Here is a 27933-nt window from a genome sequence, read left to right as displayed (position 1 = left end):
CGTTTCACAGACTACATACACAACAATAACAACCAATTAGTTTTTTTTAACTCAATGGAGGCTTAAAAAAGAGAGGGGCAACTTCATGCCCAAATACTTGGTTCTGTTGGTTGTTTCCTGTTGGTGTTGGTGAAGGTTAGGTGAAGGTGAGCCACAGCTCCAGAGAGCCAATCCCCAATCTCTGATTGGAGAGACTATTTTTACTGATTGAACAATTAAGGGGGCTTCAGTACCTCCGTTGAGAGTAGAGGGCAATCTGGGCACACACACACACACACATGCTCCCACACTCTCTCTCACACACACACACACACACACTCATACACACTCACTCGCTCACACACATAGTTGGTCGGTCAGTTAGTCAGTCATTCTGGAGCTTGCCATTCACAGAAACAGACCTCATGGCTTTATGGATAGCCCTATACCTATCCCTCTTCTTGGTAAGTGCACAACACAAACTGTGGATGTTGTCTGTAGAGTGTACATTGTATGTGCAGGTAACCAAGCTGTTGTGATGGTGCCTGTGACTAGGTGGCAGTGCCACCATATCTATGACCAGAGTGTTGGAGGTACGTTTGGTGTGATTGAATTTATCTCAATGTAGCTGTTCCATAGTCTGAGCATCTTAGTGCATACAGACGTCCACACCATGGCGAATGTCATTTGGATTTTGTTCACAAAAATAATATGCTCATTATTGTTGAGGGAACACCCTTGCTTTTGTTGTCGTGTCAGAAACACTTGTGGCTGCAGACATGACCTGCGTCATTTCACCAGGCAAATGTAGATTGCACTCTGGCTAGAAGTGTCTGTCTGCAAACAGGGCTGCTCAGCATATGTCTGAGTCTGGTTAAGATTTGTAAGGTACATTTTCTACAATATCCTTAGTCAGTACATTTGTCACCTGCTCTGATGTTCTCTATCTGTGGTGACTGCTTGTTATATGGGGTAATTACATCAGAGGGTGATTTTCTCAGTGAGTGCTGCCTCACTTACCTAAATAGCATTTTATTATGAATTCACTGCTTTTCTTTGAATTTTGATTTTGCCAACAGATTACCAAACAGGCTAGTGTTGAGTCTGAGCGCACATGTGAGGTCACATTAAATCCGATGGTGGGCCAAAAATGTTACTTTTTATTTTATTGTTTTATTTATTTACTTTATATACTATACTTTGTTTAAGCTTTTTGATGGATTAATCTGTTGCACGTAGGTTGTCGATTGCTGGCATGATCTGGATAACACCGAGTATGACTGTTGGCCATTAGATAGCCCTAATGATTACAACATGATCAACTGTGGAGGTAAGTCCAACCCCATTCATTGTGTGGAATTGACTTAAAGGAGGGAAGGCGGGCTGTTGTTGTAGTGCTGTCTGTCTGTCTGTCTGTCTGTCTGTCTGTCTGTCTGTCTGTCTGTCTGTCTGTCTGTCTGTCTGTCTGTCTGTCTGTCTGTCTGTCTGTCTGTCTGTCTGTCTGTCTGTCTGTCTGTCTGTCTGTCTGTCTGTCTGTCTGTCTGTCTGTCTGTCTGTCTGTCTGTCTGTCTGTCTGTCTGTCTGTCCTGTCTGTCTGTCTGTCTGTCTGTCTGTCTGTCTGTCTGTCTGTCTGTCTGTCTGTCTGTCTGTCTGTCTGTCTGTCTGTCTGTCTGTCTGTCTGTCTGTCTGTCTGTCTGTCTGTCTGTCTGTCTGTCTGTCTGTCTGTCTGTCTGTCTGTCTGTCTGTCTGTCTGTCTGTCTGTCTGTCTGTCTGTCTGTCTGTCTGTCTGTCTGTCTGTCTGTCTGTCTGTCTGTCTGTCTGTCTGTCTGTCTGTCTGTCTGTCTGTCTGTCTGTCTGTCTGTCTGTCTGTCTGTCTGTCTGTCTGTCTGTCTGTCTGTCTGTCTGTCTGTCTGTCTGTCTGTCTGTCTGTCTGTCTGTCTGTCTGTCTGTCTGTCTGTCTGTCTGTCTGTCTGTCTGTCTGTCTGTCTGTCTGTCTGTCTGTCTGTCTGTCTGTCTGTCTGTCTGTCTGTCTGTCTGTCTGTCTGTCTGTCTGTCTGTCTGTCTGTCTGTCTGTCTGTCTGTCTGTCTGTCTGTCTGTCTGTCTGTCTGTCTGTCTGTCTGTCTGTCTGTCTGTCTGTCTGTCTGTCTGTCTGTCTGTCTGTCTGTCTGTCTGTCTTCTGTCTGTCTGTCTGTCTGTCTGTCTGTCTGTCTGTCTGTCTGTCTGTCTGTCTGTCTGTCTGTCTGTCTGTCTGTCTGTCTGTCTGTCTGTCTGTCTGTCTGTCTGTCTGTCTGTCTGTCTGTCTGTCTGTCTGTCTGTCTGTCTGTCTGTCTGTCTGTCTGTCTGTCTGTCTGTCTGTCTGTCTGTCTGTCTGTCTGTCTGTCTGTCTGTCTGTCTGTCTGTCTGTCTGTCTGTCTGTCTGTCTGTCTGTCTGTCTGTCTGTCTGTCTGTCTGTCTGTCTGTCTGTCTGTCTGTCTGTCTGTCTGTCTGTCTGTCTGTCTGTCTGTCTGTCTGTCTGTCTGTCTGTCTGTCTGTCTGTCTGTCTGTCTGTCTGTCTGTCTGTCTGTCTGTCTGTCTGTCTGTCTGTCTGTCTGTCTGTCTGTCTGTCTGTCTGTCTGTCTGTCTGTCTGTCTGTCTGTCTGTCTGTCTGTCTGTCTGTCTGTCTGTCTGTCTGTCTGTCTGTCTGTCTGTCTGTCTGTCTGTCTGTCTGTCTGTCTGTCTGTCTGTCTGTCTGTCTGTCTGTCTGTCTGTCTGTCTGTCTGTCTGTCTGTCTGTCTGTCTGTCTGTCTGTCTGTCTGTCTGTCTGTCTGTCTGTCTGTCTGTCTGTCTGTCTGTCTGTCTGTCTGTCTGTCTGTCTGTCTGTCTGTCTGTCTGTCTGTCTGTCTGTCTGTCTGTCTGTCTGTCTCTGTCTGTCTGTCTGTCTGTCTGTCTGTCTGTCTGTCTGTCTGTCTGTCTGTCTGTCTGTCTGTCTGTCTGTCTGTCTGTCTGTCTGTCTGTCTGTCTGTCTGTCTGTCTGTCTGTCTGTCTGTCTGTCTGTCTGTCTGTCTGTCTGTCTGTCTGTCTGTCTGTCTGTCTGTCTGTCTGTCTGTCTGTCTGTCTGTCTGTCTGTCTGTCTGTCTGTCTGTCTGTCTGTCTGTCTGTCTGTCTGTCTGTCTGTCTGTCTGTCTGTCTGTCTGTCTGTCTGTCTGTCTGTCTGTCTGTCTGTCTGTCTGTCTGTCTGTCTGTCTGTCTGTCTGTCTGTCTGTCTGTCTGTCTGTCTGTCTGTCTGTCTGTCTGTCTGTCTGTCTGTCTGTCTGTCTGTCTGTCTGTCCTGTCTGTCTGTCTGTCTGTCTGTCTGTCTGTCTGTCTGTCTGTCTGTCTGTCTGTCTGTCTGTCTGTCTGTCCTGTCTGTCTGTCTGTCTGTCTGTCCTGTCTGTCTGTCTGTCTGTCTGTCTGTCTGTCTGTCTGTCTGTCTGTCTGTCTGTCTGTCTGTCTGTCCTGTCTGTCTGTCTGTCTGTCTGTCTGTCTGTCTGTCTGTCTGTCTGTCTGTCTGTCTGTCTGTCTGTCTGTCTGTTCTGTCTGTCTGTCTGTCCTGTCTGTCTGTCTGTCTGTCTGTCTGTCTGTCTGTCTGTCTGTCTGTCTGTCTGTCTGTCTGTCTGTCTGTCTGTCTGTCTGTCTGTCTGTCTGTCTGTCTGTCTGTCTGTCTGTCTGTCTGTCTGTCTGTCTGTCTGTCTGTCTGTCTGTCTGTCTGTCTGTCTGTCTGTCTGTCTGTCTGTCTGTCTGTCTGTCTGTCTGTCTGTCTGTCTGTCTGTCTGTCTGTCTGTCTGTCTGTCGTCTGTCTGTCTGTCTGTCTGTCTGTCTGTCTGTCTGTCTGTCTGTCTGTCTGTCTGTCTGTCTAGGGCTGGAGATGTCATGGGTGCTGCGGCCACCGGAGAAAGTGACGGACGGGGAGGAGTTCAATGTCACCTACACCATCACGGCATCAGACGACTTCTACGAGTATGCAGTCAAAAACAAAATATTCCCGTTCAGGTAAGCCAATGTCTGTAATTCACTCCCTGCCAAACCTATCTGCCTATCCGTCCGTACATTTGATGACCACAACATGAGGAAGATTAAAAATGTACTGGGAATGGGAATGCCGAGAAAGATACTCAAACATTTACTTTATAGATTGAACCTTACAGTGTACACAGTAGATCTACTGTGCATCCAATCTAGTAGATTGCCATCTACTGTGTACACTGAAAAGTCCAATCTATAATGCAAATGTTTGAGGCATATCTTCGCAATCTAGTGTAAAAATATAATTTACATTACATTACTCAGTCAACATTTGTGTAAAAAGTTGTTGAGGTAACCAAGTATATCCTATAGGACCTTTTAAATATTACCCGTGAATCTCCTGTGTTTTACTTTAGCCTCATATCTGGATGCCTTTAGATACTGTACATAATTGCTGTTTAAACAGACTGTAAAGATCTATCTGTCTATCTACCCACCACTCTCCAGCAACGCCTCCGAAGCCAAAAGGTTCTGTGACAAGCACGACTGTCCCGCAAATTGGAACAGCGCCAACGAGATCAACTGTTGCATTTACCATGCCAACATTCACTCCTGCCCTCTGGCTCTCATGGTCAGTACTGTCACCCTAAAAATCTGGGTTGTGTTCATTGGGCACTAAACGTAAGAAAACGGACTGAAACAGGGAGAGACTAAACGGACTTGTCTAATAAGAAATGTTCATTTTTGTTTTCAATTTCAGAACGTTTTAAAATGTTTTCTGTTTCATGGCTTAATGAACATGATCCTGGGCTTCCCTGTCTGTATTGGGTCGCTGCCCGTCTGATGAAAGTACACTGAGGGGGAAGACAGATGCAGGCTAGGCTACTTGATAGATGTAAGAGGATTAGATAAGTGTGAGCAATAGTAATATTGTGCCTCCACTTTGCCTTCTGATTGAATGGTATGTATCATATTATAACACCTATCCAGGGGCATAGCTCTCAACATGTGTATGTATGAAGTTGTCAGGAAATAGACAGAAGATACATTTCTTGTCTAACCAAATGGACAATAATGCTATTCTATTATTTTATGCAATACTTTTAGGTCTACTCAAGTGGCCAGGGTAGGGGCTATAGGGGTTGACTTTAAGGAACGTTTTGGGCTAGAAAAACGTAAAGATAAAAAAGATAATGGTAGCAACAGTAGCATTTGGAGTCCCTTCGAATTGCTTTTGTGTGTGAGGAAAAGCTGCCCTATTTTACATTTGCAGCTGAGAGCCTTACAGATACACTGAGGCCTGAGGCCAGCCCATTATCTTGCTGCTGACATTAAAACATTTGATTTATGTGCAAAGGACCTAAAGGCATCAAGTATGTCTCATCAGAGGCCTGAATGTATTGTTAGCAGGGATGGTAAAGAATTACAAAATACATTGAAGATCAATGCATCTAAATAAACTACAAAATACTTGTATTTTGAAATGTATTTCATTAAAATACATGTATTTTGCATTTTAAAATAAAGAAATACATTTGCAAATAGCCGGCCCGTACAGCAACAACATTCTCAGTAACAGTTACAGAAACCTTTTACTTGCTTTGACTGTGACATGACTGTAAGTCACTCTGGATAAGAATGTCTGCTAAATGTACAGTATGTGTGAAAATAAACATACCATTTACCATGTACCATGTACATTTACATTTAGTTAATTTAACAGACACTCTTTCACACAATAGTGTCATAAGACTTCTGATACCAATGTAGTGTGTGAAAGAGAGCCACAAAATCGTGATCCAATATAAAAATGGTATACACATGTATTTTGAAAATACAAATTACAGCTCTCAAAAGTACCTTGTTACAAAATCCATTGGAGTGTAGTTCAGCCCAGAGTAAAACAAATGTCAAAATTGTCTATCTCTGCTTGTTAGCACTCATTCTCTCTCCCCCACCCACCAATCACTGTTTGTTGAGTACAATGGTATAACATTGCGGAAGATTGAAGGATTTAGATTGGTTTTGATTATGATGCTAACCCAATCATGTCGCCCCCACAGAGGCACGGCGGTATTTGTGGCCCGTGGATCCCTGATGACGGGAAGATTGTGACACACACCGTGTCCAAAGCAGGAAAGATGAGCAAGAAGTTCTGGACATCAAAGGTACCTACCACTGCAAAGTAAATGTAAGGGCTATTCACACAACTGAGCCGGACCGAGCTGAACCAAACCAAGCTGTACTGCTCTGGCCTGGTTAAGCATCCAGCATTGTTTTTGGAATTGGGCGGAAAAGGACAATGTGAAAAGAAATATCCAAGCCAGTATGGGCACGATACTGTGTTAAGGGTACTAGTAAACAATAGTGCTCATGTTGTCTTTATGTGCTTTGGTAGCTATCTGACAATTGACTTTTTAATCACGGTCCCATCCAGGTGGTTCTGATTCATGTAGGAGTGACCTCAGTCATTGCACATATCAAAATTGGACATATGCATGCAGCTCTGGAGTCCAAGGTGCTGGTTGTCAGTGCTCAAGGTCAGTGTGCTGCTAACACCAGTAGTGTATCAATTTGTTATTATGCAAAACTGCTATTGCTACTCAAGGCTCACCCCTGTGGTGAGCACCAAACTTTGTTCTTTATTTGTTGCGGAAAAATACAGACATTAGGATGTTGTTGCTGCACAGAAGTGTTCAACTCTAGCCTGGGTCGTAGTGGTAATCTTTTCTTCTTGGTGCTTAGATTGACACGCTAATGTTATGAGCCAGCTGGTTTCCCAGGTTCCCAGTAGTTATTTCAAGGCACTCTTGTGCCATAATAGTTACATGGGATTTTGTGTGTGAGTGTGCATCTGTGTGTGTGTGTGTGTGTGTGTGTGTGTGTGTGTGTGTGTGTGTGTGTGTGTGTGTGTGTGTGTGTGTGTGTGTGTGTTTTTGTGTGTCTGTGTGTGTGTGTGTGTGTGTGTGCGTCTGTGTGCATCTCAGTGTGTGGGGATGACGTCTGCGAGCTGGAGGAGAACTGTCTCACGTGCCCGGCGGACTGTGGTGCCTGCCCCATGTCCATCACGATCAAGGTGGCCATCGGACTGCCCGTCACACTCTTCTTCGGTGGCTTCATCTTAACCATGGTGGTGAGGCACCAAACAAAACATATAAACCAAACAATACTACTTTTTTTATATTCTCTTGCATCCAGACCAGGCACAAAACAAACTCACTTCAGAGTTTGGTCATGACCAGGCAAATCATTCTCATCCAATGCAGATGTTTTTGATAGATGTCTTCTCTCTTTCTCTATAGTGGTTCCAGTACCAGAAACAGAAGATGTTTTGGGACGAAAGCTGGATTATCAACTATAAAAATATAATGTTTGGTAAGATGAGATGTCATCTGAGATGAATTTATAAAAGAGAAACTAAGTGAAAAAAGCAAACAGGTGAACTCTTTTGCTTGCTTGCTTATGCAATGCAGTTCAATACATACAGTGGCAAGAAAAAGTATGTGAACCCTTTGGAATTATCTGGACTTCTGCAGAAATTGGTCATAAAATTTCATCTGATCTAGGTCACAACAATAGGCAAACACAATCTGCTTAAACTAATAACACACAAACAATTCTATGTTTTCATGTCTTTATTGAACACAACATGTAAACATTCACAGAGCAGGGTGGAAAAGTATGTGAACCCTTGGATTTAATAACTGGTTGACCCTCCTTTGGCAGCAATAATCTCAACCAAACATTTTCTATAGTTGCGGATCAGACCTGTACAACGGTCAGGAGGAATTTTGGACCGTTCTTCTTTACAAAACTGTTTCAGTTCAGCAATATTCTTGGGATGTCTGGTATGGACTGCTTTATTGAAGTCATGCCACAGCATCTCAATCGGGTTGAGGTCAGGACTCTGACTGGGCCACTCCAGAAGGCGTATTTTCTTCTGTTGAAGCAGTGTTTTGGGCCGTTGTCCTGTTGCATCACCCAACTCCTGTTGAGCTTCTCCTGCAAAATGTATTGATAAACTTGGGAATTCATTTTTCATTTTTGCGCCTTTTTTCCCCCCACACATAGTGTTGTATGTTTCTTCCAAACAACTCAACTTTAGTTTCATCTGTCCACAGAATATTTTGCCAGTAAAGCTGTGGAACATCCAGGTGCTCTTTTGGCGAACTTGAGACGTGCAGCAATGTTTGTTTTTTGGACAGCAGTGGCTTCTTTTGTTGTGTCCTCCCATGAACACCAATCTTGCTTAGTGTTTTACGTGTCGTAGACTCGTCAACAGAGATGTCAACACGTTCCAGAGATTTCTGTAAGTCTTTAGCTGACACTCTAGGATTCTTCTTAACCTCATGAAGTATTCTACGCTGTGCTCTTGCAGTCATCTTTGCATGACGGCCACTCCTAGGGAGAGTAGCAACAGTGCTGAACTTTCTCAATTTATAGACAATTTGTCTTACCGTGGACTGGTGAACATCAAGGCTTTTAGAGATACTTTTGTAACCCTTTCCAGCTTTATGCAAGTCAACAATTCTTAATCTTGGGTCTTCTGAGATCTCTTTTGTTCGAGGCATGGTTCACATCAGGCAATGCTTCTTGTGAATTACAAACTCTAATTTTGTGAGTGTTTTTTATAGGGCAGGGCAGCTCTAACCAACATCTCCAATCTCGTCTCAATGTCTGTACTCCAGGTTAGCTGACTCCTGACTCCAATTAGCTTTTGGAGAAGTCATTAGCCTAGGGGTACATACTTTTTCCAACCTACACTGTGAATGTTTAAATTATGTTTTCAATATAGACAAGAAAAATACAATCATTTGTGTGTTATTAAGTTTAAGCACACTGTGTTTGTCTGTTGTTGTGACTTAGATGAAGATCAGATCTATTTTATGACCAATTTATGCAGAAATCCAGATAATTCCAAAGAGTTAATATACTTTTTCTTGCCACTGGTTTTATTGTCCAGGGATGGTAATTTGTAGCATTCACAATCGTAATTTGCAGGATTATTTTTTTGTTTCTTTAACATATCTCGCACAATATAGCAAATTAATTCATGTGAAAGAGCATGTCACGCATCCAAACATGTTTTCTTCAATGCTGCACACAAATTGCCACCCGGGGAATGGAGTCTTTTACATAAATTTCTATACCTAATAGTTTCCTTTTTTTTGGCATACGCAGGTAAAGTGTGTTACATGGGCTTCTGCAGTACGACCAGTCTCCAGCCGGTGAAGAGTAACTCCAGTGTGAGCCGAACTACAGACGTGACTGTCTGCACTGTGGTCAACACCACCTTCAAACAGAGCTTCATCCAACCTGCCATTTAGTAAGACGTCTTACTTAAACACTGTACTGCATAACACATGTCTAAGGCATGGTATTTATTACACAGTTGAAGGGGGAAAGTACTGCGGCCTGGGACTGCTGTAAAGTGGAGCATGCAGAGATATTCAAGGCTATTGATAATAATGTATTTGATTCAGAACTAGTGCACTGCAATGCACTTAAACGGAGTACATGCACTTATCCAATGTGCACCTATCAGTCGTCAACTATATTCTCAGACAATTATTGTATGAGGAACATGTTTATTTTAACACCTGTTGCTTTGCATCTGTCAACGTGTAGTAAGTTTGCTGTTTTTCTTGATAACTAAAAAAAAGTCATTATTTTCTATTGGTTAGTGATGGAAGGACTGTAGCAGTGAAACACATACAGAATAAACACTTCACCCTCTCCAAAACTATCAGGAGGGAGGTGAAAGAAGTGAGGTGAGTACAACATGTGTACTCCTAAAACCCCATACACAGACACAATTACCTAGAGTATATATTTTGATTGATCTCATGCAACATTTTCATCACTTACTGAAGATCTGATAAAAGTCACATAGTAGTATCCCATCAGGCAAAAGCATGTTGAATTAACATCAAACCTGGAGCCAACCCAGACAGGAAGACCACGTCAGCGACTCAACCCACTCAAGTGATGCACCCCTCCTAGGGACGGCATGGAAGAGCACCGGAAAGCCAGTGACTCAGCCCATGTAATAGGGTTAGAGGCAGAGAATCCCATTGGAGAGAGGGGAACCGGCCATGCTGAGACAGCAAAGGCAGTTCGTTGCTTCAGAGCCTTTCCGTTCACCTTCACACTCCCGGGCCAGACTACACACAGAGATGAGTCTTCAGTAAAGACTTAAAGGTTGAGACTGAGTCTGCGTCTGTCACATGGGTAGGCAGTCCATTCCATAAAAATGAGGCTCTATAGGAGAAAGCCCTGCCTCCAGCTGTTTGCTTAGAAATTCTAGGGACAATTAGGAGGCCTGCGTCTTGTGACCGTAGCGTACGTGTAGGTATGTATTGCAGGAGTAGAGACCAGAGAAGGCTCGGCCTCTGACTCCGACTTGCTACTTAATGAGGAGAACCGGTTGAAAGTTTCTGTCGGCTGAATGAGTGACACCGGTTGAGCATTCCTACAGCATTTCCCTCCAGAAGCTATGAGAAAGTTGTCTGGCTGCGGGGACCGTGCGAGGGGATTTATACTTCTAACGTTACCATCTGTACTTACTGGTGGCACAGACGCTGTTTCATCCTTTTCTAAACTGAAATTACCCTTGCCTAACGATTGCGTCTGAAGCTGGGCTAGCAGCACAGCTACCCTTGCTGTAAGGCGATCATTCTCCTGTATATTATGAGTACAGCGACTGCAATTAGAAGGCATCATGTTAATGTTACTACTTAGCTTCGGCTGTTGGAAGTCCTGACGAACCATGTCCACATAAAACGTCTGGAGTGAAAAAGTTGAATGAAAAAAAGTTGAGTGAGGGAAAAACAAAAAATATAAACGTTAATTAAAAAGTACAAAACATGAAGTTGTCAGGTAGCAAAGTAAGTTTGGCAACAAAACGCACAGCAGCACGTAAACACATAATCCTATGTAGACCTTTCCTGCAGTCAATGACCAAAAGCACCCTCTTTGGCTCCATTTGTGGATGGTTATTAATATTTTTCACAAGGAATAAAGACTGACGAAAATCCGGTGTTTCCATGTCAACCCCGTTTCTATGTCAACATTCTCTTAACATCACAATTCAATGTTGAACGTACAGTTTTTGTCTAATTTCAACCTAGATTTCAACAACATATCAACGGCAGGGTGATTTCAAGGTTTATTTCAAATAAATTCACCTTAGTTGACAACTCAACGTCAACTCAAATTGGATGTTGATTTGTTGTTGACGTCCGGTCTGATTGCATGTGACACATTTACACCACTAGTTAATTTCTAGATATGACATTGCTTTTCCTTAGGGAACTGGATCACCCAAATCTCTCCAAGTTTATTGGTGGTTCCATTGAGGTCCCCTACGTCAGTATCATCACTGAGTACTGCCCCAAAGGAAGCCTGGCTGATGTCCTCCTGAATGAGGATGTGCCAATCAACTGGGGGTTCAGGTGAATGTCAAGACATCAGCTTTTTCTACCATCTGTCTGAAGAGAGAATACTGCACTATGTAGGGCGGTTTCCTGGACATTAACCTAGTCCTGCACTAAAAGCATTTCCATTAAACATGCTTCTTAGTCTAGAACTAGGCTCAATATGTGTCGGGACCGTGATGTAATAGAACCATTTTTTTTGTGTGTTCTTCATTTATGTTCTTTGTGTTCTTAATTTATGCTGGCACACAGGTTGTCCTTTGCTACTGACATAGCCCGTGGAATGGCTTATCTCCACCAACACAAGATGTTTCATGGCAGACTTCACTCAAGGAATTGCGTCATTGACGACCGCTGGGTTTGCAAAATCTCAGGTGATACAATTAAGACTTCCCTCTGTAGGAGTGTGTAGGCAGGCACCATATCTCAACATGCATATCTCAACATATCTTCTACTGTTGTGTCCTTGAGCAAGGCACTTAACCCCTAACCTGCTCCAGAGGAACTCCTCTGCAGCTGACACTATGTTGTTTCAAGCCTCTCGTGTGAGTATATACAATTGAAGTCGGAAGTTTACATACACTTAGGTTGGAGTCATTAAAACTCGTTTTTCAACCACTCCACAAATTTCTTGTTGACAAGCTATAGTTTTGGCAAGTCGGTTAGGACATCTACTTTGTGCATGACACAAGTAATTTTCCCAACAATTGTTTACAGACAGATTACTTCACTTATTATTCACTGTATAACAATTCCAGTGGGTCAGAAGTTTACATACACTAAGTTGACTGTGCCTTTAAACAGCTTGGAAAATTACAGAAAATAGGCTAATTGACATCATTTGAGTCAACTGGAGGTATACCTGTGGATGTATTTCAAGGCCTGCCTTCAAATTCAGTGCCTGGAAAAATCTAAAGAAATCAGCCAAGACCTCAGAATAAAATTGTAGTCTGGTTTATCCTTGGGAGCAATTTCCAAATGCCTGAAGATACCATGTTCATCTGTACAAACAAAAGTATGCAAGTATAAACACCATGAGACCACACAGGCATCATACCACTCAGGAAGGAGACGCGTTCTGTCTCCTAGAGATGAACGCACTTTGGTGCGAAAAGTGAAAATCAATCCCAGAACAACAGCAAAGGACCTTGTGAAGATGCTGGAGGAAACAGGTAAAAAAGTATTTATATCAACAGTAAAACAAGTCCTATATCGACATAACCTGAAAGGCCACTCAGCAGGGAAGAAGCCACTTCTCCAAAACCGCCATAAAAAAGCCAGACTACGGTTTGCAACTGCACATGGGGACAAAGATCATACTTTTTTGGAGAAATGTCTGGTCTCTGGTCTGATGAAACAAAAATAGAACTGTTTGGCCATAATGACCATCTTTATGTTTTGAGGAAAAAGGGGGAGGCTTGCAAGCCAAAGAACAACATCCCAACTGTGAAACACGGGGGTGGCAGCATCATGTTGTGGGGCTGCTTTGTTGCAGGAGGGACTGGTGCACTTCACAAAATAGATGGCATCATGAGAGAGCAAAATTATGTGGATATATTGAAGCAACATCTCAAGACATCAGTGAGGAAGTTAAAGCTTGGTCTCAAATGGGTCTTCCAAATGGACAATGACCACAAGCATACTTCCAAAGTTGTGACAAAATGGCTTAAGGACAACAAAGTCAAGGTATTAGAGTGGCCATCACAAAGCCCTGACCTCAGTCCTATAGAAAATGTGTTGGCAGAACTGAAAAAGCATGTGCGAGCAAGGAGGCCTACAAACCTGACTCAGTTACACCAGCCCTGTCAGTAGGAATTGGGCAAAATTCACCCAACTTATTGTGAGAAGCTTGAGAAAGGCTACCCGAAATGTTTGACCCAAGTTAAACTATTTAAAGGCAATGCTACCAAATACTAATTGAGTGTATGTAAACTTCTGACCCACTGGGAAAGTGATGAAAGAAATAAATGCTGAAATAAATAATTTTCTCTACTATTATTCTGACATTTCACATTCTTAAAATAAAGAGGTGATCCTAACTGACCTAAGACAATGAATTATTACTAGGATTAATTGTCAGGAATTGTGAAAAACTGAGTTCAAATTTATTTGGCTATGGTGTATATAAACTTCAGAGATTTGGAACAACATAAGAAAGAAAAGGCAACATTTATTTCACAAAGGACAATTAAAATGTTATTGTATTATAGCTTATTATGTTTGGTTTACATTAGTGAGTACACCGGACCAGTAAAAAAGCAAAAGAAAACATTTGAAAATTGAATTTATCCTGTGTTGTTTCAGACTATGGCCTGACAGCCTACAGAAAGGATGACTTTGAGGTAGTCAGTAATGGGTTCCACTGTGAGGATACCTACCGTATATACTATGCCCCTGAGGTCCTCCTCGGAAGCAGCTCTAATGTCACTCCAGCTGCTGACATTTACAGGTACTGTAGCCCAACTGCGAAAGCTATTATATAGTTGCACCATGGGGATAACGATGTTTGGGACTAATTCCATTTCAATTCAGTCAGTTGAAAAGTAATGAGGGGAATTCAAATTTGACTTCGTGAATTTACAGTTGAAATGGAATTAAGCCCGACCCTGGTGATAACAATTGTATTTACTGTATGTAATATTATTATGCTGGTATGGTAATGACTTAAATACTAGACCATGGACATGTTGTTTAAATCAGCACAACAGTACCTGCAAGTTTTTCATGCAAAGTGATTTACTATGTCAGTAGTTTTATGCTATGCTAAATTGAGTCTCAGACATGTAGGCTATAAAAGAGCATGCATGAAAAATCTGGGATATGGTGATACCATCTGTATGATCTGGTGTTATTAGATGTGTTCAATGGTTTCTGTCTTCTCCTCCCCAGCTACTCTATCATCCTAGTTGAGATTGCCACTCGCTCTGACCTCCTTTCAGTAAGTATGATACAAAGATAATACTAATGATAATGACCTTTGACCAGGCACGCTTAGGTTTTTGTTTAACATTTTTTTCTATGAACACCTCTCCGACAGGACCAAACAGAGGGTGTGAAGTTGGATATCATGTGGCGTCCTTCCCTGCCTGAACTGAAAGCTGGGAAAGCGGATACTGATTGTCCTGACCGGGGAGATTACTGTGAGGTCTGTGACAAAATCCACTGACATTTGCCGTGGCTTATTATTTAATATACTTTGTCCAATGATTCAGATGTATTCATTTAAGCACTTTAAGGAGCATTTTACATTTTTCTTTGTTCATGTTTATGCCCCATTCAAGTTTTGGGGTAAAATCCTTTAGTTGTACTGTAAGTGTGCTAAAGATGCAATGTTTGTATTTTTGTATCTCTACTCTAATACTTCAACAGCTGATCAAGAAGTGCTGGTCTCAAAATGTCACATTGAGGCCGACTTTTGAGCAGGTGAAGAAGATGCTGGATAAAATGAACCCACACAAAGTCAGCCCTGTGGACATGATGATGAATCTGGTAATGCTATGATATAACATTTGGCCACTTAAAGGATGAGTAAGTTATTTCAGTAGCTAACAAATTCATTACTTACCAACAGCTGCAAATCTCAATAAAACTACATTGTTTTGAAGTTCACTTTCCTTACTTTTTCTTAATACACAATCCTTAATCTAGCAAACAAGTTTTGTGGGTCAGAGTGCAGTATTTATTTAGTTTCATAGCACAAACACTTGCTAGCAAGTTTCTCACACTGGGTTTAGCCGGGGCCTCCCTGGAGATGCATCCAGGTACAGCCCCGAAGCAGCTTGCGCTCCCTTTCCTATCCCCCTTTCTGAGGGAGATTCCTTTCCTAACTTCCTTTCCTTTTCATTTCCTGGCCATGGTTCATCCCTACCATATACTGTACATGTGAATTCCTTTTCTTTCTAGATTGCCCTTTTCTCCTTCACTATAATGGGGGATCCTGTTTTCTGCAAACAATGCTTGAAGTACCCGGTCCGCCTTGAAATTCGTGTATTCAATGAGGGGGGCAGTCATTCTCCCCTGGTTCTCCCCTGGTTTAGCGTAACAGCTAAAATGGCTTTGAAAAATACGATTTCAGCTAATCGGGAGAAGTAGGCCTATCTAAGAAAATAACTACATTAGGCATTCACTAATTATAAATCATTTTAAAGTGATAATGCCCTCGAAGCCGGTGTTTGGAGGATATATTGGCATGGGCAATGTTAGGCCTGAGACGAAGTCGAGGTCAAACCATGCCAATATATCCTCGAAACACGGGCTTCAAGGGCATTATCACTTTTTTATTTACAACGGGTTACTAACATATTCAAATAATGATTGACATATTCTCATTAGAAACGTTATTTTGATTAATTTATTCATATTATTTCATCCTTCCACCAGATATAGTCCAGACACAATTCTAGTGTTGCTACCCAAGCCGGCTGGTGTTGTTCAGTATCTATGGACCCAGTCGTTCATTCTAAATGTTCCATTTTACTGGCTAGCAATGTTCTTATCCCTTGGTTGCTAGCTGACCAACTATGGCTAAAAAGTACAGCCAGAATAACAGAAAAGTAGCTTAATTTGCATTTGTAGGAGGAGTTAGCCAACACCACAGCTAACACAATCACTTCAAATTGACGCTGGAAAGACTGCAAACTACAGTTGCTGCACTTCATTTCGTTTGACCTTTTTTCAAATTACGTTTCTTTGTATATATCCATAAAAATGATGCCAGCTGATTCATGATTTAGACTTACTGAGAAACGCTGCCTATTTGTCTGTTTCGTCCCGACTCGTTCATTGCAATGGGGGCGAGAGTGGATTGCGCAGTCAGATGGAACAAAGTAAACGGGTATTTTTACGTCATAGATTTAGCCGGTAGCAACTTGTGGAATAGACACTGTCTGGAATGCGCTTTTCACCAGCATTACGGATTGGACCCCCCCGTTTTATTAACATATAACAGAAACGTTGGTACATTTGTGGACAAAATTCTAATTTATGGCTCTAGTCAATCTGCATTGCTGAAGCGTTACTGATTGTGTGATAGAAATGTAAAGGTAATTTCCGATTGAGCCGACTTATGCAGCATTTACCGTGAATGCAGTCTCCGTTAACGTGGAGACATTTCCTTTAAATTTCTATCACGCTGTAATGCTGACCTTCCTCCATACAGATTGAATAGAGCCCTTACTGAACCTTTAAATCAAAATGTTATATATTTGGAGAAAGAAAATCAGCAGACTGATTATTATGTTTATCACAATACATGTCATGAATATCACAAATCTGTAATATAAAATAATTTGGACTTTAGATCAAAATGGAGATCTGTTGTGTATGGATCTCTGGAACTGCTTTCATTGTTAGCAACATACAGTATATTTTCTTATACGTACGTATAACATGATGTCTGTTACAATTCTAGATGGAAAAGTACAGTAAGCATTTAGAGGCCATTGTAGCGGAGAGAACACAGGATCTTCTCCAAGAGAAACAAAAGACAGACTGTTTGCTATACAGTAAGTACATGAAACCACAAATGGTCCACGATATGGCTTCTTACACTAAAAGTATGTGGACACCCCTTCAAATTACTGTATTCTGCTATTTTAGACACACCTGTTGCTAAAGGGTGTATAGAATTGAGCATGCAGCCATGCAATCTCCATAGACATGACAATGACATAAACAATGACAGTAGAATGGCCTTACTGAAGAGCTCAGAGATTTTCAACGTGGCACCGTCATAGGATGCCACCTTTCCAACAAGTCAGTTGGTCAAATTTCTGCCATGCTAGAGCTGCCCCGGTCAACTTTAAGTGCTGGTATTGTGAAGTAGAAACTTCTAGGACAAACAACAGCTCAGACTCAAAGTGGTAGGCCACACAATCTCTCAGAACGTGACCGCTTTAGTGCTAAAGTGCGTATCGCGTAAAAATCGTCTGTCCTCGGTTGCAACACTCACCACCAAGTACCAAACTGCCTCTGGATGCAACTACAGCACCACACACAAGCTTAAGATCACCATGTGCAATGCCAAGCATCAGCTGGAGTGGTGTAAAGTTCACCGCCATTGGACTCTAGAGCAGAGGAAACCCGTTCTCTGAAGTGATGAATCACGCTTCACCATCTGGCAGTCTGACAAACGAATCTGGGTTTGGCAGATGGCAGGAGAACGCTACCTGCCCCAATGCATAGTGCCAACTGTAAAGTCTGGTGGATGAGGAATATTGGTCTGGGTCTGTTTTCAAGGTTTGGGCTAGTATGACAATACACAAAGCGAGGTCCATACAGAAATGGTTTGTCGAGATCGGTGTGGAAGAAATGGTCTGCTCTGCACAGTCCTGACTTCAACCCCATCGAACACCTTTGGGATGAATTGGAACACCGACTGCGAGACATACCTAATCGCCCAACATCAGTGCCTGACCTCACTAATGCTCGGAGCTGAATGGAAGCTAATCCCCACAGCAATGTTCCAACATCTAGTGGAAAGCCTTCCCGGAAGAGTGGAGTCTTTTATAGCGCAAAAGCGAACCAACTCCAAATTAATGCCCATGATTTTGTAATGAGATGTTTGATGAGCTGGCGTCCACATACTTTTGATCATTTAGTTTATTATGTGTGGTGTTGCCTCCACTGTCATCTAGTGGTAAAGAAGTAGAATGTACCACAATGACAACATAAATGCTCCCAAAATACATTTGGATGTTGCTATATACTGTTTTTAACGTTTTGAAGAGAAAGAGTTGTTTGAATACAAAGTCATTGGTTACACCAATGACCAGCAAATCTACATTCAACAAAATTCCTGAATGAAACAGTTTGAAAGGCAGGAAAATGTTTTGAATCTTAAGTTACTTCTTGTCACCAGGTATGTTACCAAAGCCGGTGGCCGATGACCTTCGTCAGGGTCGCACAGCAGAGGCTCAGAGCTACTCCAATGCCACAGTCTACTTCAGGCAGGTGTCATTTGTAGGGCCAAGAGTTTTTCCTAATCAGGTCACGTGATCTGGAAAAACTCTTGGCTCTAGTCATAAGAGAGTGCAGTATTGTGGTACATCCACATTAGTTTATGTATTGTGTCCTATGGAGGTGTTGAATTCGGTTTTTATTTATACATTAAGAGAGTTCTATCCAGATTCCCTCCCAGCTGCCACTGTCTACCTTTTCAAGTTAACGATTTAGAGATGAGTAACATTTCTTTCTCCTTGTTGGCAGTGACATTGTGGGTTTCACAGAGCTCTCTGGCTCAAGCACTCCTCACCAGGTGGTGGACTTTCTAAATCAGCTCTACACCACGTTTGATGACATCATTGATAATTATGATGTCTACAAGGTGGAGACTATAGGAGACGCTTGTAAGTATGATGGCAAAGAATCTGTCACTGCTTCCATCCATCTGTTTGTGACTGCCTGTCTGTCTCCATCAATCTGTTCATCCTTCTGTCTGTTAGTTTGTCTGTCCACCCATCCATGTGAGTGTGTTTGGGCATTGTTATCAAGATTGATCTAAATGTGTCTGCCCCTCCAGACATGGTGGTCTCTGGTGTTCCCAATGAGAATGGCATAAACCATGCGGGGGAGATCGCCAGTATGGCTCTGGGTCTGGTCAATGTTTGCCATGCCTTTAAAATCCCACACAAACCCACCACGCAGTTGAGGATACGAGCTGGCATACACTCAGGTAAACAAGTCCAACTGGGCTATGTTCATTAGGGCACACAGTTGTGCCTACTGAATATAAACCTTGTGATGTCTCACTGTTTGTGTGGAATAGTTGTAATAATTGGTAATAATGGTCAAAATATCTAACTCAATTGCATCTGGTCTGCCCTTGTTGAAATGTTAGGCAGTTTTGCTAACGGAATGTACATTTATTTTGCGCTATGTATTCAATCGGAAATAAAAAAATATGATGTGAAATCTGTTATGAATGTATTGTAATGTTTTTTGCCTTGGCAGCGGCTAATGGGGATCCATAATAAATCAAATACAAATACATCCCCACAGGACCCGTAGTTGCTGGTGTCGTAGGAACCAAAATGCCACGGTATTGCTTATTCGGTGATACAGTGAACACAGCATCGCGGATGGAATCAACAAGCGAAGGTACTCAAAGATCAAATACAACCCTTGAGTATATACATTTAAACTCAGTGCAGTTTGTAGGCCAAAGTAACAGTGAAATATTCAGATTCTTTATCTGATTCAGGGTCTTTAACAGGCCAACTGACTCTACAGACCACTCAGCCTGGCTAAGGTTGAGCATATTGTTCATGGGCTGGGTGGCAGCTGAGGTTGCCATTGGTGGGGCAACGATTTAGCCCCTCTGCCTTTATGCCAAGCTGGATTTTCTCTGTCTGTGCTCTTCAGCACCCTGCAGAGGGGTTACATCACGAGAGAGAGCCGTTCTCCTCACTGAGCTCTTATAATCCTCGGAACCAAGCAAAAAAAGACAATGAGGGTAGAAAACAGTGACCCTCGTGCGGCAGTGATTTTAAAACGTGAAACAGTGGCTTTTAGGCTACTACATGAAAATATATTATTTCTCATGTGATAGGGCAGGATGCACAACATTACTTTTGTAGTACTGAATTACTTGTTGTACAATGTTACTTTTCTAACACTGTATTTGCCTTTTGTAGATTGTCATTTATAATCCAGCTAGTATAAAACAAAGTGTGATTCTGTCCATAGCTCTGAAGATCCAGGTCAGTGGAGCCACTGCTGACCTGCTAAACACACTGGGAGGTTACACTCTGATCTGCCGAGGATCACTAAACGTCAAGGTAAGATAATCAGCCATTTCCCACTCATTAGTATCGATAAGGACACAGTTGCCAAGGGTTAATGAGGAGAAAATCTAGCCTGGTCCCAGATCTGTTTGTGCTGTCTTGTCAACTCCTGGTCATTGTCTTTGCCCAAAAAATATGTTTTTGACAACTCCTATGGTCGTTGTTTGGGAAAGACAGTGGCCATATGCAAGACGGCCTATGAAATACAAACTGTATCCAACAATAATGTTGTCATATCACCTTCTCACACTACTAGTTTGACCTAATTTAAGACTGCTCCTAATTAGCAAATTTACAATATAGTATTATCTGTCTGTTCTGTGAACTGCTATTGTTGGTTTAAAAAAAAAGTGGTGTGCTATGTTAAGGACCTTTTTTGACTTGGCCATGGTGGTTGCTGTAGAAATCTTGCCAAAAACAAAAATGTATTATATTCACCCCCTCCGTCTCATGGGCTGGTATTCATGTGTAACAGTACTCGTCTTGCGTTGTGTACAATCAGTCATCGACACGGAACTCCAACATGTAGCACCAGTCATGTAGCTTAATTCTGATAAGAACGACACAAAATTGCACGTCATGCAATGCACGTCTCACCATCCAACTCTGCACTCACGCACGCTGGTTTGGTGCTTGTTCACTGGGAAGTTACAAAAATAATACAATTACAATATAATATCGTTAACAATGTACCTGATAAGAACGACACAAAATTGCACGTCATGCAATGCACGTCTCACCATCCAACTCTGCACTCACGCACTGTACAAAATATATGAAACCCCCCCCACCAGACACGGTAAGTTGCTAGCTAGTACTGGCGGGAATTCTCTACAACAAAATGCACAACAAATATTCTCCAAAAACCACTGCATCTTATGTGTGATGTTCGAATAACATTTACAAACAATTTGATATAAATTGTACATTTAAATCATCACTTGAGAGTATAAAAATCACTTTTGATGTACAGTGCTTTGCAACCAACAACTTACCGCTGGTTTGGTGCTTGTTCACTGGGACGATTCTAACTGGAACATCCCCCCTCGTAAGCAAGCTACGCAAACCAGCCAATAAGATGCCATGTTGAGTAGGTGAAGGCAAGACAAACTCAAACCAAAAACCCATTGGCTTAACAATAAAGTGGCAAGGGGAATCACCAATATAACCCTGTTACACTCCCCCCTACTGAATTCCACTTGCCAAGAAAAATAACAAAATACAAAACGGCACTGTGCAAACATACCAGATACAGAGACACTCAACATATGTACAGAATAATCCAGAGAAAAAAATATATATATATACTACCTAATAGAGAGAACTAAAAGGTAAAGCTGTGTATATCAAGGATGCAGACCCTGCTTTAAATCAGTCACTAAATATTCCAGTCATTAGACTATTCTCCTTGAGAATTAGAGTGAAAAGCGATTGATCAATCCCCTTAGCCCTCATAGGTAAACATGCCTGTCACATGTTATGTACACTCGGTGACTTTAAAACATCCAAGTAATAAAATAAACCACCATAAGAGACTTTATCATATGTCACATTACCATCCTGCAACCTCTAATCACGGTCACAGTGATGTAAAAGCAAAACAAATAAAAGATGTCAATACCATTGACCCTCTATTCACATATTTAACCTTCAAGAGCTAACTTTCTGCTGATTCATAATCTCAATCAGTCTTGACACTGGTTTAACTAGCCTTCCTGCCCTTGACCTAATATGACCCCGACTACCTTCAACTGCATAAGGGGTAACAGTGTTGTGTACTGTTGCAATAGTGTGTCCGTCAACACAGTCAGTACGTAACTGATCAGGTAAGGAATGGTCCGCATTTGGTAGGTCAGTACGGATATCGTAAGCAGACTGGTCAATTAGCTCACTCACTACACTGTTACAGTCTCGGTCAGATTCTTGAAGACTCTCTGATTGAGGCAGACCTTCCAACTGCAGTATATCATCCACGGAATCCAAAGGTGGAATATCCTGAGCATCCAAGGATCGCACATCACCCTCCAGGCTTGTGTCACCTGTTCCTTCAGAAGACAACTCTGACACCCACACTCTGGTTCTGTACTCAGCACCATCATTTACTGCAGTGTCCATGGCAGCTGAGACCACAAGGCTGTCATTCATGTCCTCAGACTCTGTTAATCCAGACATGTCTGTTCCCTCCTCAACCGCAGCATGGGGAAGAGGAAGAAAGTTGACTGGCATTATCAGGTTGCGATGTACCGTCTTCTCCCGTCCAGTGGAGCTGTTCTGAATCTTAAAAGTGTGACTGTCAGCATTCAATCCAGTGACAAGGTAGACAGTATCCTCCCAACGGTCAGCGAGCTTCCGCTTTCCCCGCTCCCCCTTGTTAGCCAGCAATACTCGATCCCCAATCTCCACTGGTGCTCCTCTGACTCTTCTGTCATAAAGGTCAGCATGCCTCTTCAACTGCTTCGCTGCAGATGCCTGTGCTGCATTCATGGCTTCTTTCAGATCTCTCCTCAAAGACTGAACAAACTGGTCATAGTCGACAACTTCTGGGTTCTCTATGACAGAGCCAAAGACTATGTCAACAGGCAGTCTTGGCGTCCTCCCAAACATTAGCAGGAACGGGGCAAAGCCTGTGGTCTCGTGGATTGTACAATTGTATGCAAACGTAAGGGACTTCAGCGCCTGAGGCCATCTGTGCTTTGCTCTCGTTGGCAGGGCCCGGATCATGTTTCCCAAAGTCCTATTCATCCTTTCACAGGACCCGTTCCCCATCGGATGGTACGGCGTGGTGTGAGACTTCTGAACGCCTGCAACACTCAACAGTTCGGCTATTAAAGAGCTCTCAAAGTTGGCTCCCCGATCTGAGTGTATACGGCGAGGCATCCCGTAGACACAGAAATAGTTATTCCACAACTGATGAGCTACTGACTTAGCAGACTGGTTCGGACACAAGAAGGCATGAGCCAATTTGGTAAAATGGTCAGTAACAACGAGCACATCCAAGGATTTGTTTGAGAGGCTCAGTTTGAAGTTCAAGAGGCTCAGTCGTTATTATGCTCTCAAGAGGAGCTCTTGCTTCCGGATCAGGAGTCTTGCTCACCACGCATCTCCTGCAGCACTTCACATAAGCTTTTACCTCCCTCTCCAGGCCATGCCAGAAAAACCTCTGTCTTGTCAGGTAGACTGTCCTCTGTTGGCCCTGGTGGCCAGCTTCATCATGGACACCCTTCAACACCATTGCTTTCATGGAGGCTGGAACCACATACAGATACATTTTCCTCTTTGTAACCACATTCTTCGAAACACGATACAGTACACCCATCTTCATAGTCAACTTGTCCCAACTTCTGAGAAGACACAAAACCTCAACACTTTCATGGGCACGCTCTCTCCGGGATGGTCTTCTCCCCCTCTCCACAAAGAAGATGACTTTGCTGCTCACGTTGTCATCACGCTGCTTACTCATCAGTAGGTCGTGTGGCAGAACATCGACATCGGTCTGCTCTGATGGCATAACAGCCTGTGGGAGCTGTGGCAACAGCAGTGCATGTGAGCCCACTTCACCCACCCAGCACCTGTGTGAATGAAGAACAGCTGCAACTTCATGTCTTGATAAAGCACCAGATGGGGGGTCAACAGTAGCCTGACAGCTAATGACCACTTCGTTGGAGTCAGAGGCTTTGTCAAAGGGGTGGCTGGACCAGCGAAACACATCTTGCACTCTGTCTGTGCGCACAGCGTCGGCTTCAGCTAGTAAGATCTCGTACGGGACCCTTGTCAGGCGATGGAGTGCACTGGGTCGTACGAAGGGCTCTCTGCTCAAAGCATCTGCAACAACATTCATTTTTCCAGGGATGTACTTAATGTCAAACTCGTACGGTGCCAGCTTGGCGACCCATCTCTGTTCACAAGCATCAAGCTTTGCTTTGGTCAGAATGTATGTCAAGGGATTATTATCCGTCCATACCGTGAACTGCTGACCCCGTAGCCAGTGGTGGAACTTGTCACAGATAGCCCATTTCATGGCAAAGAACTCGAGCCTGTGCGCAGGATACCTCGACTGTGCATAACTGAGGGACTTGCTCGCGAAGGCTATAGGTCTCGCTGTAGCTCCCAGTTCCTGCACCTGAGATAGCACAGCACCTAAGCCATTGCTGGATGCATCCACCGAGAGTAGAAAGGGTTTTTCGAAGTTGGGGTGGGCCAACAAAACCTGGTCCAGTAAGGCTTGCTTTAGCTGGAATAAGGCCTGTCTGCATTCTGTTGTCCAGTCGGCAGCCGTCAACTTCCTGACAGGTGAGCTTCGCTTCTTTTTCCAGCGTGGAGCCTTGTGTCCAGTAGTCAATCCAAAGAGAGGCTTTGCAATGGTCGAACAACCTTCAATGAACTGTTGATAATACACCACCATCCCAAGGAATGACCTCAATTTCTTCTGAGATGGAATGTCAGTGCCATCTTTTATCAGATCAGCTTCTGTTACTCCTGTAATGGCCCTCACCTTCTCAGGGTCTGTAGCTACACCATCCGCACTAATGATATGCCCCAGAAACTTCACAGACGTCTGCAGAAAGTTACACTTTTTTGGCGCCAACTTCAGGTTGTGAGCCTTGAGATGCTCAAAAACCATTTCCAGGCGCTGTATAGCCAGATCTTCAGTGGGCGCATAGACCAAGACATCGTCAAGGTAACACAGCAGGCTAAGAAAGTTCTGATCCCCAAAGATGTTTAGCATCATCCTCATAAAGATTGTAACAGTACTCGTCTTGCGTTGTGTACAATCAGTCATCGACACGGAACTCCAACATGTAGCACCAGTCATGTAGCTTTATTCTGATAAGAACGACACAAAATTGCACGTCATGCAATGCACGTCTCACCATCCAACTCTGCACTCACGCACGCTGGTTTGGTGCTTGTTCACTGGGAAGTTACTAAAATAATACAATTACAATATAATATCGTTAACAATGTACCTGATAAGAACGACACAAAATTGCACGTCATGCAATGCACGTCTCACCATCCAACTCTGCACTCACGCACTGTACAAAATATATGAAACCCCCCCCACCAGACACGGTAAGTTGCTAGCTAGTACTGGCGTGAATTCTCTACAACAAAATGCACAACAAATATTCTCCAAAAACCACTGCATCTTATGTGTGATGTTCGAATAACATTTACAAACAATTTGATATAAATTGTACATTTAAATCATCACTTGAGAGTATAAAAATCACTTTTGATGTACAGTGCTTTGCAACCAACAACTTACCGCTGGTTTGGTGCTTGTTCACTGGGACGATTCTAACTGGAACATCCCCCCTCGTAAGCAAGCTACGCAAACCAGCCAATAAGATGCCATGTTGAGTAGGTGAAGGCAAGACAAACTCAAACCAAAAACCCATTGGCTTAACAATAAAGTGGCAAGGGGAATCACCAATATAACCCTGTTACACATGCAGTCACGAAGACCTTTGATTTGAAGGGAGGGGGTTATTAGAGGGTGGACAGAGAGGGGGGGGGGGCAAGTGGATGGGGCCCAACCTTCATACTCATTGAAAGACTGCATGTCTCCATAAGGGAGCGGCCTCAGCTGCCCTAATGGCCCTCATTTAGTATTTACAATGACACACACATGCTCCCCAAATACAGCCCCTTTCTCAGGAGAGAGAAAAGCAAAACATTCATTGGTCTTGATAGGCTGTCAGACATGTCAGACATACAGTATGCTGCTTTTGGATGGTGTATGACCTACAAGTTTAGCCTCCATTTCTTTGTATCAACGATACTGCTCTTTGTTTGTAAAGGGAAAAGGTGAAATGACGACTTGGTGGCTGGAAGCAAAGAAAGAAGAATCCTCTGACCCACTCCTCAGATCCACCGAGTTCAGAGGAGTCCCTGTGCCAGTTAGCAACTAGCCAACTACTAGCCTTCATAGTCTCTGTCTGCATAATATATGGACCACAGTTTGTGTTTAACAGCTGTATTGTGCAATTGATATCAAATATATTTCTATACTGCCCGAGAGTCTTGGAGCTGTATTGTGACTTTGTACAGTGATTTTATGTTCTGGCAGTTATTGTATTTATTCATATCCATATGGTGGATATATACTTGATATGTGCACTCATATTATATATTGTAATGGAGATGGATGGGGGAGAAGGAATAAGCACAAAATTAGATTAGCCAGTGTGGAATTCAAACCACAAGTCACATGATTTTTTTCTTGCGTCTCTAACATTGCCACCAACAAGTCTAATGACCACCAGAATCACACCCTAAATGCCATAGGATATCTGGAAAATAATCCATTGCAGAGAGGTGGTCTAATTGTCCACATAGTCCAATATGATGAATTGAAATGCACAGTGTTGTAGCATATAATATATTCTGATATTATCTTTACCTGATTTGATTCCATGTGTAAAATACTGTAAGCACGTTATTGTTCTGTATTGCTATGTAGCGCCTTTTGTTGGTAGGGAGGTTGTGTTTTCTGCTGCATTTCCCACACACCTCATTGCTACCAAAATAAGAATTAAACTGTGATCCTTCTGAGTTTCTTCACTTCTTTATAACATGTTTCTCATCTGGTGCAAACACAAATAATACATAATTTGGCATTATAAACTGGGTAGTTTGAGCCCTGAATGCTGATTGGCTGACAGCTGTGGTACATCCGATCGTATACCACAGGTATGACAAAACGTTTATTTTTACTGCTCTAATTACGTTGGTAACCAGTTTATAATAGCAATAAGGCACCTCGGGGGTTGGGGTATATGGCCAATATACCAGGGCTAAGGGCTGTATCTAAGAACAACCCTTAGTCGTGGTATATTAGCCATATACCACAACCCCTCATGACTTATTGCTTAAATAAACCATTCAAAATATATGACAAAAGTATGTGTTATTTACAATGTTACTACAATTGAAACTTGACCCATTACATTTAAGGTTTCTCTCCTGATGGCAGCTACATGCCTGCTTGACCCAGAACAAAAAAAAACAGACATTGCCTGTGTGATGAACTGTTGCGACATTGCAGATACAATAGTGGTGATGCACCACTATGCACCCTCACTCTCAGTGAAAAGCATTGCACTAATCTAGCTTCAACAGCCTGCCATTCACATGCAGTGATATTTTTTGTATTAGTAAATTCATGGAAAATGTGTTTCTACACCAGCCCTGTTCCTGGAGAGCTACTGTCCTATAGGTTTTCACTCCAAAGTCCTACAGGAAAGTAGCTCTCCAGGAACAGGGTTGTGATATGGTTCAGTGAAAGAGCAAAAGCAGGCCATGTCATTGCAACCTTTTGAAATCATGCTTCAAACGTCTTCAAACATGCGATTGCTTGCTAAAAGTGTGGTTTGGGAATTTGTCGAAAATATTATAGGTTTGCAACCAATCGAGTAAGAAGGTGTTGGTTGCCTGACAACGCAGTAGCCAATCCCTGAGGTGTTTGGTGAGTCAGCTCCGGAGTCTACAGGCCAAGCAAGCTCGTCAGGCGGGTTATGCGTTTTTTTCCGAGGGTACCTTCATGATGACATAACACGTAGGTTAAGTTTTATTACACGTCACCTGTAGAATGTTCTATGTAGGAGACATTCGCATATCCCTTGGTCTAGATATTGGCGTTATGTTAGTAGCTAGCATGTTAACTCTACTGTACCTGGTTTGACCATTCAAACAAGTCATCGTTAGCGAGCTAGCTACTGAAGCGTTAAAATCTGTCCTGCAAACGATA

The 27933-nt window shown here is 42.7% G+C and overlaps 2 protein-coding genes across 5 annotated transcripts in view; both read left to right on the top strand.

The window, feature by feature from the left end:
- Positions 1-261: 261 nt before the first annotated feature.
- LOC109866679 (atrial natriuretic peptide receptor 2) lies at positions 262-26738 on the top strand. Its single transcript, XM_020455461.2, has 23 exons — positions 262-443; positions 1219-1309; positions 3856-3988; positions 4469-4592; positions 6025-6129; positions 6399-6501; positions 6949-7094; positions 7264-7336; positions 9143-9287; positions 9646-9732; positions 11272-11415; positions 11650-11771; positions 13702-13846; positions 14287-14335; positions 14435-14542; positions 14767-14886; positions 16808-16901; positions 18257-18344; positions 18604-18743; positions 18917-19069; positions 19396-19494; positions 20083-20174; positions 25985-26738. The coding sequence occupies exons 1-23, from the start codon at positions 279-281 to the stop codon at positions 26093-26095; spliced, it is 2637 nt and encodes an 878-aa protein (XP_020311050.2). The 5' UTR covers positions 262-278; the 3' UTR covers positions 26096-26738.
- An 874-nt stretch (positions 26739-27612) lies between these two features.
- LOC109866691 (afadin- and alpha-actinin-binding protein) overlaps positions 27613-27933 on the top strand; it is a 29766-nt gene continuing 29445 nt past the window's right edge. The window contains exon 1 of one of the 4 annotated variants that reach the window (XM_020455482.2): positions 27613-27741. The gene's annotated coding sequence lies outside the window, so the exon portion shown is untranslated. The remainder of the gene's footprint in view (positions 27742-27933) is intronic. The other 3 variants (XM_020455481.2, XM_031800651.1, XM_020455483.2) reach the window with 3 other exon arrangements.

Source organism: Oncorhynchus kisutch, linkage group LG21 (genome assembly GCF_002021735.2).
Source record: "Oncorhynchus kisutch isolate 150728-3 linkage group LG21, Okis_V2, whole genome shotgun sequence".
Classification (NCBI taxonomy): Eukaryota; Metazoa; Chordata; class Actinopteri; order Salmoniformes; family Salmonidae; genus Oncorhynchus; species Oncorhynchus kisutch.
Note: the sequence above shows the minus strand (reverse complement) of the source record. Positions and strands in the feature narration are given on the sequence as shown.

Bases quoted from the DNA above. Each gene is read 5' to 3' on its own strand.
- LOC109866679 (XM_020455461.2), top strand. From the start codon at position 279: ATGCTCCCACACTCTCTCTCACACACACACACACACACACTCATACAC. The intron at 7,337-9,142 runs GTAAGATGAGAT...TGGCATACGCAG, and splicing joins CTATAAAAATATAATGTTTG to GTAAAGTGTGTTACATGGGC. The intron at 11,416-11,649 runs GTGAATGTCAAG...GCTGGCACACAG, and splicing joins CCAATCAACTGGGGGTTCAG to GTTGTCCTTTGCTACTGACA.